The 15,000-nt window shown below is 42.0% G+C and overlaps 1 protein-coding gene across 1 annotated transcript in view; it reads right to left on the bottom strand.

Moving 5' to 3' along the window:
* The window catches only part of ulk3 (unc-51 like kinase 3), a 32,189-nt gene that overhangs the window by 3,391 nt on the left and 13,798 nt on the right, over positions 1–15,000 (bottom strand). The window contains exons 12-13 of the mRNA XM_079824846.1: positions 2,343–2,421; positions 1,662–1,702 (exon numbers count right to left, since the gene is read on the bottom strand). Of these exons, the coding sequence (XP_079680972.1) occupies positions 1,662–1,702; positions 2,343–2,421 (120 nt within the window). The remainder of the gene's footprint in view (positions 1–1,661; positions 1,703–2,342; positions 2,422–15,000) is intronic.

Below are 15,000 nucleotides of genomic sequence, written 5' to 3'. Positions count from 1 at the left end.
ACTTTGAGCGCCGTAACTGTGAGCGGTGTAACTGTGAGCGTCGTAACTGTGAGCGTCGTAACTGTGAGCGCCGCAACTGTGAGCGCCGCAACTGTGAGCGTCGTAACTTTGAGCGTCGTAACTTTGAGCATCGTAACTATGAGCGCCGTAACTTTGAGCGTCGTAACTTTGAGCGTCGTAACTGTGAGCGTTGTAACTGTGAGCGTTGTAACTGTGAGCGTTGTAACTGTGAGCGCCGTAACTGTGAGCGCCGTAACTTTGAGCGTCGTAACTGTAAGCGTTGTAACTGTGAGCGTTGTTGTAACTGTGAGCGTCGTAACTGTGAGCGTCGTAAATTTGAGCGTCTTAACTGTGAGCGTCTTAACTTTGAGCATCGTAACTGTGAGCGTTGTAACTTTGAGCGTCGTAACTTTGAGCGTCGTAACTGTGAGCGTCGTAACTGTGAGCGTCGTAACTGTGAATGTCGTCGTAAATGTGAGCGTTGTAACTGTGAACGTCGTAACTGTGAACGTCGTAACTGTGAACGTCGTAACTTTGAACGTCGTAACTTTGAGCGTCGTAACTGTGAGCGTCGTAACTGTGAGCGTTGTAACTTTGAGCGTTGTAACTTTGAGCGTCGTAACTGTGAGCGTCGTAACTGAGAGTGTCGTAACTGTGAACGTCGTAACTGTGAGCGTCGTAACTCTGAGTGTCGTAACTTTGAACGTCGTAACTTTGAGCGTCGTAACTTTGAGCGTCATAACTTTGAGCGTCGTAACTGTGAGCGTCGTAACTGTGAGCGTCGTAACTGAGAGTGTCGTAACTGTGAACATCGTAACTGTGAGCGTCGTAACTGTGAGCGTCGTAACTGTGAACGTCATAACTTTGAGAGTCATAAATGTGAGCGTTGTTACTTTGAGCGTCGTAACTGTGAGCGTCATAACTGAGAACGTTGTAACTTTGAGCTTCGTAACTGTGAACGTCGTAACGTTGAGCGTCGTAACTGAGCGTCGTAACTGTGAGCGTCTTAACTGTGAACGTTGTAACTTTGAGCGTCGTAACTGTGAGCGTCGTAACTTTGAACGTCGTAACTTTGAGCGTTGTAACTTTGAACGTCGTAACTTTGAGCGTCGTAACTGTGAGCGTCGTAACTGTGAACGTTGTAAGTTTGAGCGTCGTAACTTTGAGCGTCGTAACTGTGAGCGTTGTAACTGTGAGCGTTGTAACTTTGAGCGTTGAAACTTTGAGCGTTGTAACTTTGAATGTCGTAACTTTGAGCGTCGTAACTTTGAGCGTCGTAACTTTGAGCGTCGTAACTTTGAACGTCGTAACTTTGAGCGTCGTAACTGTGAGCGTCGTAACTGTGAGCGTTGTAACTTTGAGCGTTGTAACTTTGAACGTCGTAACTTTGAGCGTCGTAACTGTGAGCGTTGTAACTTTGAGCGTTGTAACTTTGAGCGTTGTAACTTTGAACGTCGTAACTTTGAGCATCGTAACTTTGAGCGTCGTAACTGTGAACGTTGTAACTTTGAGCGTCGTAACTGTGAGCGTCGTAACTGTGAATGTCGTAACTGTGAGCGTCGTAACTGTGAACGTTGTAACTGTGAGCGTCATTATCAAGGACTCCTTTAAGAAGCTCAAGTATGGAAGGAGCGCGTCAGAGATCGTGTCTGATGTCTCACCTCGCTGTGCAGCAGCTCTCTGCGCCGGCCTTGGGCTTCAGCTGGAGGAGAGACAGAGAGAAAAACTTCAGCGGTTCTTTACACACACACACACACACACACACACACACACACACACACACACACACACACACACACACACACACACACACACACACACATACACAACAATAACAACAACCAACAATTATTAAGCCTTGAGAGATTAACTAGTGACACCAAACTTGTCACCGTGATGCTGGTGTAGTGGGCGGATGCAGGGGCGCTGAAAGAATCAAATGTAGTCTTTTCTCCAGACTAACATCAGTTGGGTCTCAGTCTGGAGCCCTGCATTCTGTCTGAGAGCCTGATCTGAACAAACCCTGACTCTAGAGAAACGCTTCCCATCTCACACACTGAGCCCTGGAGCGGCTGTGTTTGGATTAGGTCAGCGCTGGCATTAGCACCGCGACAGATCAACAGCGCAGCGGCCAAAACCCCCGCAGTGAAACGTGACTCTCCTTCTCTGAGCTCACTAGTTTAAGAGATAACAGTTTTCATTTGTTTCAGTCTTTAATAACACTGAGAGCTGAGCTCAACGAGATCCAGATGTGCGTGAGATCGTACCGCACACGCTGACCTGGCACAGACTCATCGCCACATCTGGACTCGGGTGTTTGTGTGTGTGTGTGTGAACATTACCCGCCAGCGCCAGCAGCATCTCGCCCAAACTCTGCTGGTACAGATCAAGAGTGTCGAAGTCCTCCGCTCCGCCCTCCTCCTGCACACAGAGCCCAAAGCCACGCCGTTACCCATCATGCAACACAGCAGCTCACGTGACGCATATGAACAATGGTCCTTCTAATTTATTTTCTTGCAGAGCAAAACTTTTCTCTATTGGGTCACCCAAGCGAAAACATTCTTTACCTGTACAGCGTATGTAAATGCACAAAAAAGTGATATCTCTATAGGGACACTAACTCTATAGCGACACTAACTCTATAGCGACACTAACTCTATAGCGACACTAACACTATAGCGACACTAACACTATAACGACACTAACACTATAGCGACACTAACTCTACAGCGACACTAACACTATAGCGACACTAACTCTACAGCGACACTAACACTATAGCGACACTAACTCTATAGCGACACTAACTCTATAGCGACACTAACACTATAGCGACACTAACACTATAACGACACTAACTCTATAGCGACACTAACTCTATAGCGACACTAACACTATAGCGACACTAACACTATAACGACACTAACACTATAGCGACACTAACTCTACAGCGACACTAACACTATAGCGACACTAACTCTATAGCGACACTAACACTATAGCGACACTAACACTATTATAGCGACACTAACTCTATAGCGACACTAACTCTATAGCGACACTAACACTATAGCGTCACTAACACTATAGCGACACTAACACTATAGCGACACTAACACTATAGCGACACTAACTCTATAGCGACACTAACTCTATAGCGACACTAACACTATAGCGACACTAACACTATAACGACACTAACACTATAGCGACACTAACTCTACAGCGACACTAACACTATAGCGACACTAACTCTATAGCGACACTAACACTATAGCGACACTAACACTATTATAGCGACACTAACTCTATAGCGACACTAACTCTATAGCGACACTAACACTATAGCGTCACTAACACTATAGCGTCACTAACACTATAGTGACACTAGCACTATAGCGACACTAACTCTATTATAGCGACACTAACCCTATAGTGACACTAACACTATAGAGGCACTAACACTATAGCGACACTAACACTATAGCGTCACTAACACTATAGTGACACTAGCACTATAGCGACACTAACTCTATTATAGCGACACTAACTCTATAGTGACACTAACACTATAGAGGCACTAACACTATAGCGACACTAACACTACAGCAACACTAACACTATAGAGACACTAACACTATAGCGACACTAACTCTATAGCGACACTAACACTATAGCGACACTAACTCTATAGCGTCACTAACACTATAGCGACACTAACTCTATAGCGACACTAACTCTATAGCGACACTAACTCTATTATAGCGACACTAACTCTATAGTGACACTAACACTATAGAGGCACTAACACTACAGCGACACTAACACTATAGAGACACTAACACTATAGCGACACTAACTCTATAGCGACACTAACACTATAGCGACACTAACTCTACAGCGACACTAACACTATAGCGACACTAACACTATAGCGACACTAACACTATTGCGACACTAACTCTATAGCGACACTAACACTATAGCGACACTAACACTACAGCGACACTAACACTATTGCGACACTAACTCTATAGAGGCACTTACACTACAGCGACACTAACACTACAGCGACACAATCTCTATAGCAACACTAACTCTATAGCGACACTAACACTATAGCGACACTAACACTATAGCGACACTAACACTACAGCGACACTAACACTATTGCGACACTAACTCTATAGCGACACTAACACTATAGCGACACTAACACTATAGCGACACTAACAATATAGCGACACTAACACTACAGCGACACTAACACTATAGCGACACTAACTCTATAGCAACACTAACACTATAGCGACACTAACTCTATAGTGACACTAACTCTATAGCGACACTAACTCTATAGCGACACTTACTCTATAGCGACACTAACTCTATGGCGACACTAACACTACAGCGACACTAACTCTACAACGACACTAACTCTACAGCGACACTAACTCTATAGCGACACTTACTCTATAGCGACACTAACTCTATGGCGACACTAACACTACAGCAACACTAACTCTATAGCGACACTAACTCTACAGCGACACTAACTCTACAGCGACACTAACTCTATAGCGACACTAACTCTACAGCAACACTAGCACTATAGCGACACTAACTCTATAGCGACACAAACTCTACAGCGACACTAACACTATAGAGACACTAACACTATAGAGACACTAACACTATAGCGACACTAACTCTATAGCGACACTAACTCTACAGCGACACTAACACTATAGAGACACTAACACTATAGAGACACTAACACTATAGCGACACTAACTCTATAGCGACACTAACTCTACAGCGACACTAACACTATAGAGACACTAACACTATAGCGACACTAACACTATAGCGACACTAACTCTATAGCGACACTAACTCTACAGCGACACTAACACTATAGAGACACTAACACTATAGAGACACTAACACTATAGCGACACTAACTCTATAGCGACACTAACTCTACAGCGACACTAACACTATAGAGACACTAACACTATAGCGACACTAACTCTACAGCGACACTAACACTATAGAGACACTAACACTATAGCGACACTAACACTATAGCGACACTTACTCTATAGCGACACTAACTCTACAGCGACACTAACACTATAGAGACACTAACACTATAGAGACACTAACACTATAGCGACACTAACACTATAGCGACACTAACTCTATAGCGACACTAACTCTATAGCGACAATAACTCTATAGAGACACTAACACTATAGAGACACTTACACTATAGCGACACTAACTCTATAGCGACACTAACTCTACAGCGACACTAACACTATAGAGACGCTAACACTATAGAGACACTAACACTATAGAGACACTAACTCTAGAATGACACTAACACTACAGCGACACTAACACTATAGAGACACTAACACTATAGAGACACTAACTCTAGAATGATACTAACACTACAGCGACACTAACATTATAGAGACACTAACACTATAGAGACACTAACACTATAGCGACACTAACACTATAGCGACACTGACACTATAGCGACACTGACACTATAGAGACACTAACACTATAGCGACACTAACACTGTAGTGACACTAACACTATAGCGACACTAACTCTATAGCGACACTAACTCTATAGCGACACTTACTATGCGTCACTAACTCTATAGTGACACTAACTCTATAGCGACACTAACACTATAGCGACACTAACTCTATAGCGACACTAACTCTATAGTGACACTAACTCTATAGTGACACTAACTCTATAGCGACACTAACTATAGCAACACTTACTCTATAGCGACACTAACTCTATAGTGACACTAACTCTATAGCGACACTAACTCTATAGCGACACTTACTCTATAGCGACACTAACTCTATAGCGACACTAACACTATAGCGACACTAACTCTATTATTTGGACTTAATAAAATGGCGCTCGTTTTCAGTTCAAAACATATGAGCCAGAGTTTCCTAAGATGATACAGAATTATACAGAACAAACTGGTGAAGCCGCTTTTCCATTGGACCAAACTGTTCTCTTTGTTTATTAACCGTTCCATTCCGTGCTGATCCGAGCCGGCCGGTTAACACTATTATAGCGACACTAACACTATTATAGCGACACTAACTCTATTATAGTGACACTAACTCTATTATAGTGACACTAACTCTAAAGCAACACTAACACTATAGCGACACTAACTCTATTATAGTGACACTAACTCTATTATAGTGACACTAACTCTATTATAGCGACACTAACACTATTATAGCGACACTAACACTATTATAGCGACACTAACACTATTATAGCGACACTAACACTATAGCGACACTAACACTATTATAGCGACACTAACACTATAGCGACACTAACACTATTATAGCGACACTAACTCTATTATAGTGACACTAACTCTATTATAGTGACACTAACTCTATTATAGTGACACTAACTCTAAAGCAACACTAACACTATAGCGACACTAACTCTATTATAGTGACACTAACTCTATTATAGTGACACTAACTCTAAAGCAACACTAACACTATGGAGACACTAACACTATAGAGACACTAACACTACAGCGACACTAACACTATAGTGACACTAACACTATAGAGACACTAACACTATAGAGACACTAACACTATAGAGACACTAACACTACAGTGACACTAACACTATAGCGACACTAACACTATAGCGACACTAACACTATAGCGACACTAACACTACAGTGACACTAACACTATAGCGACACTAACACTACAGCGACACTAACACTATAGTGACACTAACACTATAGAGACACTAACACTATAGTGACACTAACACTACAGTGACACTAACACTATAGCGACACTAACACTACAGCGACACTAACACTACAGTGACACTAACACTATAGAGACACTAACACTACAGCGACACTAACACTATAGTGACACTAACACTATAGAGACACTAACACTATAGAGACACTAACACTATAGAGACACTAACACTATAGAGACACTAACACTACAGTGACACTAACACTATAGCGACACTAACACTATAGAGACACTAACACTATAGAGACACTAACACTACAGTGACACTAACACTATAGCGACACTAACTCTAAAGCAACACTAACACTACAGCGACACTAACACTATTATAGTGACACTAACTCTATTATAGTGACACTAACTCTAAAGCAACACTAACACTATGGAGACACTAACACTATAGAGACACTAACACTATAGAGACACTAACACTACAGTGACACTAACACTATAGAGACACTAACACTATAGCGACACTAACACTACAGTGACACTAACACTATAGAGACACTAACACTATAGTGACACTAACACTATAGCGACACTAACACTATAGAGACACTAACACTATAGTGACACTAACTCTATAGCGACACTAACTCTATTATAGTGACACTAACTCTATTATAGTGACACTAACTCTAAAGCAACACTAACACTATGGAGACACTAACACTATAGAGACACTAACACTATAGCGACACTAACACTACAGCGACACTAACACTATAGAGACACTAACACTATAGAGACACTAACACTACAGTGACACTAACACTATAGAGACACTAACACTATAGAGACACTAACACTACAGTGACACTAACACTATAGAGACACTAACACTATAGTGACACTAACTCTATAGCGACACTAACTCTATTATAGTGACACTAACTCTATTATAGTGACACTAACTCTAAAGCAACACTAACACTATGGAGACACTAACACTATAGAGACACTAACACTATAGCGACACTAACACTACAGCGACACTAACACTATAGAGACACTAACACTATAGAGACACTAACACTACAGTGACACTAACACTATAGAGACACTAACACTATAGCGACACTAACACTACAGCGACACTAACACTATAGAGACACTAACACTATAGTGACACTAACACTATAGCGACACTAACACTACAGCGACACTAACACTATAGAGACACTAACACTATAGAGACACTAACACTATAGTGACACTAACACTATAGTGACACTAACACTATAGAGACACTAACACTATAGAGACACTAACACTATAGAGACACTAACACTATAGTGACACTAACACTATAGTGACACTAACACTATAGAGACACTAACACTATAGAGACACTAACACTATAGAGACACTAACACTATAGAGACACTAACACTATAGAGACACTAACACTACAGCGACACTAACACTATAGTGACACTAACACTATAGTGACACTAACACTATAGAGACACTAACACTATAGAGACACTAACACTACAGCGACACTAACACTATAGAGACACTAACACTATAGAGACACTAACACTACAGCGACACTAACACTATAGAGACACTAACACCATAGAGACACTAACACTATGGAGACACTAACACTATAGAGACACTAACACTATAGAGACACTAACACTATAGAGACACTAACACTACAGCGACACTAACACTATGGAGACACTAACACTATAGAGACACTAACACTACAGCGACACTAACACTATAGTGACACTAACACTATAGAGACACTAACACTATAGAGACACTTACACTATAGAGACACTTACACTATAGAGACACTAACACTATAGAGACACTAACACTATAGAGACACTAACACTACAGCGACACTAACACTATAGAGACACTAACACTATAGAGACACTAACACTATGGAGACACTAATACTATAGAGACACTAACACTATAGAGACACTAACACTATAGAGACACTAACACTATAGAGACACTAACACTGCAGCGACACTAACACTATAGAGACACTAACACTATAGAGACACTAACACTACAGCGACACTAACACTATAGAGACACTAACACTATAGAGACACTAACACTATAGAGACACTAACACTATAGAGACACTAATACTATAGAGACACTAACACTATAGAGACACTAACACTATAGCGACACACACTATAGAGACACTAACACTATAGAGACACTAACACTATAGCGACACTAACACTATAGAGACACTAACTCTAGAATGACACTAACACTATAGAGACACTAACTCTAGAATGACACTAACACTATAGCGACACTAACACTACAGCGACACTAACACTATAGAGACACTAACACTATAGAGACACTAATACTATAGCGACACTAACACTACAGCGACACTAACACTATAGAGACACTAACACTATAGAGACAGTAACACTATAGAGACACTAACACTACAGCGACACTAACACTATAGAGACACTAACACTATAGCGACACTAACACTATAGCGACACTAACACTATAGCGACACTAACACTATAGCGACACTAACACTACAGCGACACTAACACTACAGCGACACTAACACTATAGCGACACTAACACTACAGCGACACTAACACTATAGAGACACTAACACTATAGCGACACTAACACTATAGAGACACTAACACTATAGCGACACTAACACTATAGCGACACTAACGCTACAGCGACACTAACACTACAGCGACACTAACACTATAGCGACACTAACACTATAGCGACACTAACTCTATAGCGACTCTAACACAATAGACACTAACACTACAGCGACACTAACACTACAGCGACACTAACACTATAGAGACACTAACACTACAGCGACACTAACACTAGAGACACTAACACTATAGAGACACTAACACTACAGCGACACTAACACTATAGCGACACTGACACTACAGCGACACTAACACTATAGAGACACTAACACTATAGAGACACTAATACTATAGCGACACTAACACTACAGCGACACTAACACTATAGAGACACTAACACTATAGAGACAGTAACACTATAGAGACACTAACACTACAGCGACACTAACACTATAGAGACACTAACACTATAGCGACACTAACACTATAGCGACACTAACACTATAGCGACACTAACACTATAGCGACACTAACACTACAGCGACACTAACACTACAGCGACACTAACACTATAGCGACACTAACACTACAGCGACACTAACACTATAGAGACACTAACACTATAGCGACACTAACACTATAGAGACACTAACACTATAGCGACACTAACACTATAGCGACACTAACGCTACAGCGACACTAACACTACAGCGACACTAACACTATAGCGACACTAACACTATAGCGACACTAACTCTATAGCGACTCTAACACAATAGACACTAACACTACAGCGACACTAACACTACAGCGACACTAACACTATAGAGACACTAACACTACAGCGACACTAACACTAGAGACACTAACACTACAGCGACACTAACGCTACAGCGACACTAACACTACAGCGACACTAACACTATAGCGACACTAACACTATAGCGACACTAACTCTATAGCGACTCTAACACAATAGACACTAACACTACAGCGACACTAACACTACAGCGACACTAACACTATAGAGACACTAACACTACAGCGACACTAACACTATAGCGACTAACACTACAGCGACACTAACACTATAGAGACACTAACACTACAGCGACACTAACACTACAGCGACACTAACACTATAGAGACACTAACACTACAGCGACACTAACACTACAGCGACACTAACTCTATAGCGACAATAACACTATAGCGACACTAATACTACAGCGACACTAACACTATAGCGACACTAACACTATAGCGACACTGACACTATAGCGACACTGACACTATAGCGACACTGACACTATAGCGACACTGACACTACTGCGACACTAACTCTATAGCGACACTAACTCTATAGCGACACACTCTATAGCGACACTGACACTACAGCGACACTGACACTACAGCGACACTGACACTACAGCGACACTGACACTACAGCGACACTGACACTACTGCGACACTAACTCTATAGCGACACTAACTCTATAGAGACACTAACACTATAGCGACACTAACTCTATAGCGACACTGACACTACAGCGACACTAACTCTATAGCGACACTAACACTACAGCGACACTATCTCTATAGCGACACTAACACTATAGCGACACTAACACTACAGCGACACTAACGACACTAACTCTACAGCGACACTAACACTACAGCGACACTAACACAATAGCGACACTAACACTACAGCGACACTAACTATAGCGACACTGACACTACAGCGACCTTAACTCTATAGCGACACTGACACTACAGCGACACTAACTCTATAGCGACACTGACACTATAGCGACACTAACACTACAGCGACACTAACTCTATAGCGACACTAACACTATAGCTTATAGCGACACTAACTCTATAGCTTATAGCGACACTAACTCTATAGCGACACTAACTCTATAGCGACACTAACACTATAGCGACACTAACACTACAGCGACACTAACACTACAGCGACACTACAGCGACACTAACTCTATAGCGACACTAACTCTATAGCTTATAGCGACACTAACTCTATAGAGACACTAACTCTATAGCTTATAGCGACACTAACACTACAGCGACACTAACGACACTAACACTACAGCGACACTATCTCTATAGCGACACTAACACAATAGCGACACTAACACTACAGCGACACTAACTATAGCGACACTGACACTACAGCGACCTTAACTCTATAGCGACACTGACACTACAGCGACACTAACTCTATAGCGACACTGACACTATAGCGACACTAACACTACAGCGACACTAACACTATAGCGACACTAACACTATAGCTTATAGCGACACTAACTCTATAGCTTATAGCGACACTAACTCTATAGCGACACTAACTCTATAGCGACACTAACACTATAGCGACACTAACACTACAGCGACACTAACACTACAGCGACACTAACTCTATAGCGACACTAACTCTATAGCGACACTAACTCTATAGCTTATAGCGACACTAACTCTATAGAGACACTAACTCTATAGCTTATAGCGACACTAACTCTATAGCGACACTAACACTATAGCGACACTAACTCTATAGCTTATAGCGACACTAACTCTATAGCTTATAGCGACACTAACTCTATAGCGACACTAACTCTATAGCGACACTAACACTATAGCGACACTAACACTACAGCGACACTAACACTACAGCGACACTAACTCTATAGCGACACTAACTCTATAGCGACACTAACTCTATAGCTTATAGCGACACTAACTCTATAGAGACACTAACTCTATAGCTTATAGCGACACTAACTCTATAGCGACACTAACACTATAGCGACACTAACACTACAGCGACACTAACACTATAGAGACACTAACACTATAGAGACACTAACACTACAGCGACACTAACACTATAGCGACACTAACACTATAGAGACACTAACACTATAGCGACACTAACACTACAGCGACACTAACACTATAGCGACACTAACACTACAGCGACACTAACACTACAGCGACACTAACACTATAGAGACACTAACACTATAGCGACACTAACACTACAGCGACACTAACACTATAGAGACACTAACACTATAGCGACACTAACACTACAGCGACACTAACACTATAGCGACACTAACACTACAGCGACACTAACGACACTAACACTACAGCGACACTAACACTATAGCGACACTAACACTACAGCGACACTAACACTATAGAGACACTAACACTACAGAGACACTAACACTACTGCGACACTAACACTACAGCAACACTAACACTATAGAGACACTAACACTACAGCGACACTAACACTACAGCGACACTAACACAACAGCGACACTAACACTACAGCGACACTAACACTACAGCGACACTAACACTATAGCGACACTAACACTACAGCAACACTAACACTACAGCGACACTAACACTACAGCGACACTAACACTACAGCGACACTAACACTACAGCGACACTAACACTACAGCGACACTAACACTATAGAGACACTAACACTACAGCGACACTAACACTACAGCGACACTAACTCTATAGCGACAATAACACTATAGCGACACTAATACTACAGCGACACTAACACTATAGCGACACTAACACTATAGCGACACTGACACTATAGCGACACTGACACTATAGCGACACTGACACTATAGCGACACTGACACTACTGCGACACTAACTCTATAGCGACACTAACTCTATAGCGACACACTCTATAGCGACACTGACACTACAGCGACACTGACACTACAGCGACACTGACACTACAGCGACACTGACACTACAGCGACACTGACACTACTGCGACACTAACTCTATAGCGACACTAACTCTATAGAGACACTAACACTATAGCGACACTAACTCTATAGCGACACTGACACTACAGCGACACTAACTCTATAGCGACACTAACACTACAGCGACACTATCTCTATAGCGACACTAACACTATAGCGACACTAACACTACAGCGACACTAACGACACTAACTCTACAGCGACACTAACACTACAGCGACACTAACACAATAGCGACACTAACACTACAGCGACACTAACTATAGCGACACTGACACTACAGCGACCTTAACTCTATAGCGACACTGACACTACAGCGACACTAACTCTATAGCGACACTGACACTATAGCGACACTAACACTACAGCGACACTAACTCTATAGCGACACTAACACTATAGCTTATAGCGACACTAACTCTATAGCTTATAGCGACACTAACTCTATAGCGACACTAACTCTATAGCGACACTAACACTATAGCGACACTAACACTACAGCGACACTAACACTACAGCGACACTAACTCTATAGCGACACTAACTCTATAGCGACACTAACTCTATAGCTTATAGCGACACTAACTCTATAGAGACACTAACTCTATAGCTTATAGCGACACTAACACTACAGCGACACTAACGACACTAACACTACAGCGACACTATCTCTATAGCGACACTAACACAATAGCGACACTAACACTACAGCGACACTAACTATAGCGACACTGACACTACAGCGACCTTAACTCTATAGCGACACTGACACTACAGCGACACTAACTCTATAGCGACACTGACACTATAGCGACACTAACACTACAGCGACACTAACTCTATAGCGACACTAACACTATAGCTTATAGCGACACTAACTCTATAGCTTATAGCGACACTAACTCTATAGCGACACTAACTCTATAGCGACACTAACACTATAGCGACACTAACACTACAGCGACACTAACACTACAGCGACACTAACTCTATAGCGACACTAACTCTATAGCGACACTAACTCTATAGCTTATAGCGACACTAACTCTATAGAGACACTAACTCTATAGCTTATAGCGACACTAACTCTATAGCGACACTAACACTATAGCGACACTAACTCTATAGCTTATAGCGACACTAACTCTATAGCTTATAGCGACACTAACTCTATAGCGACACTAACTCTATAGCGACACTAACACTATAGCGACACTAACACTACAGCGACACTAACACTACAGCGACACTAACTCTATAGCGACACTAACTCTATAGCGACACTAACTCTATAGCTTATAGCGACACTAACTCTATAGAGACACTAACTCTATAGCTTATAGCGACACTAACTCTATAGCGACACTAACACTATAGCGACACTAACACTACAGCGACACTAACACTATAGAGACACTAACACTATAGAGACACTAACACTACAGCGACACTAACACTACAGCGACACTAACACTACAGCGACACTAACACTACAGCGACACTAACACTACAGCGACACTAACTCTATAGCGACACTAACTCTATAGCGACACTAACACTACAGCGACACTAACACTACAGCGACACTAACTCTATAGCGACACTAACACTATAGCGACACTAACACTACAGCGACACTAACACTACAGCGACACTAACACT

This window comes from Gobio gobio (genome assembly GCF_949357685.1).
Source record: "Gobio gobio genome assembly, chromosome: 9".
Taxonomy (NCBI): domain Eukaryota; kingdom Metazoa; phylum Chordata; class Actinopteri; order Cypriniformes; family Gobionidae; genus Gobio; species Gobio gobio.
The sequence above is the reverse complement of the archived record's forward strand: the minus strand, read 5'-3'. Positions and strand labels throughout refer to the sequence as shown.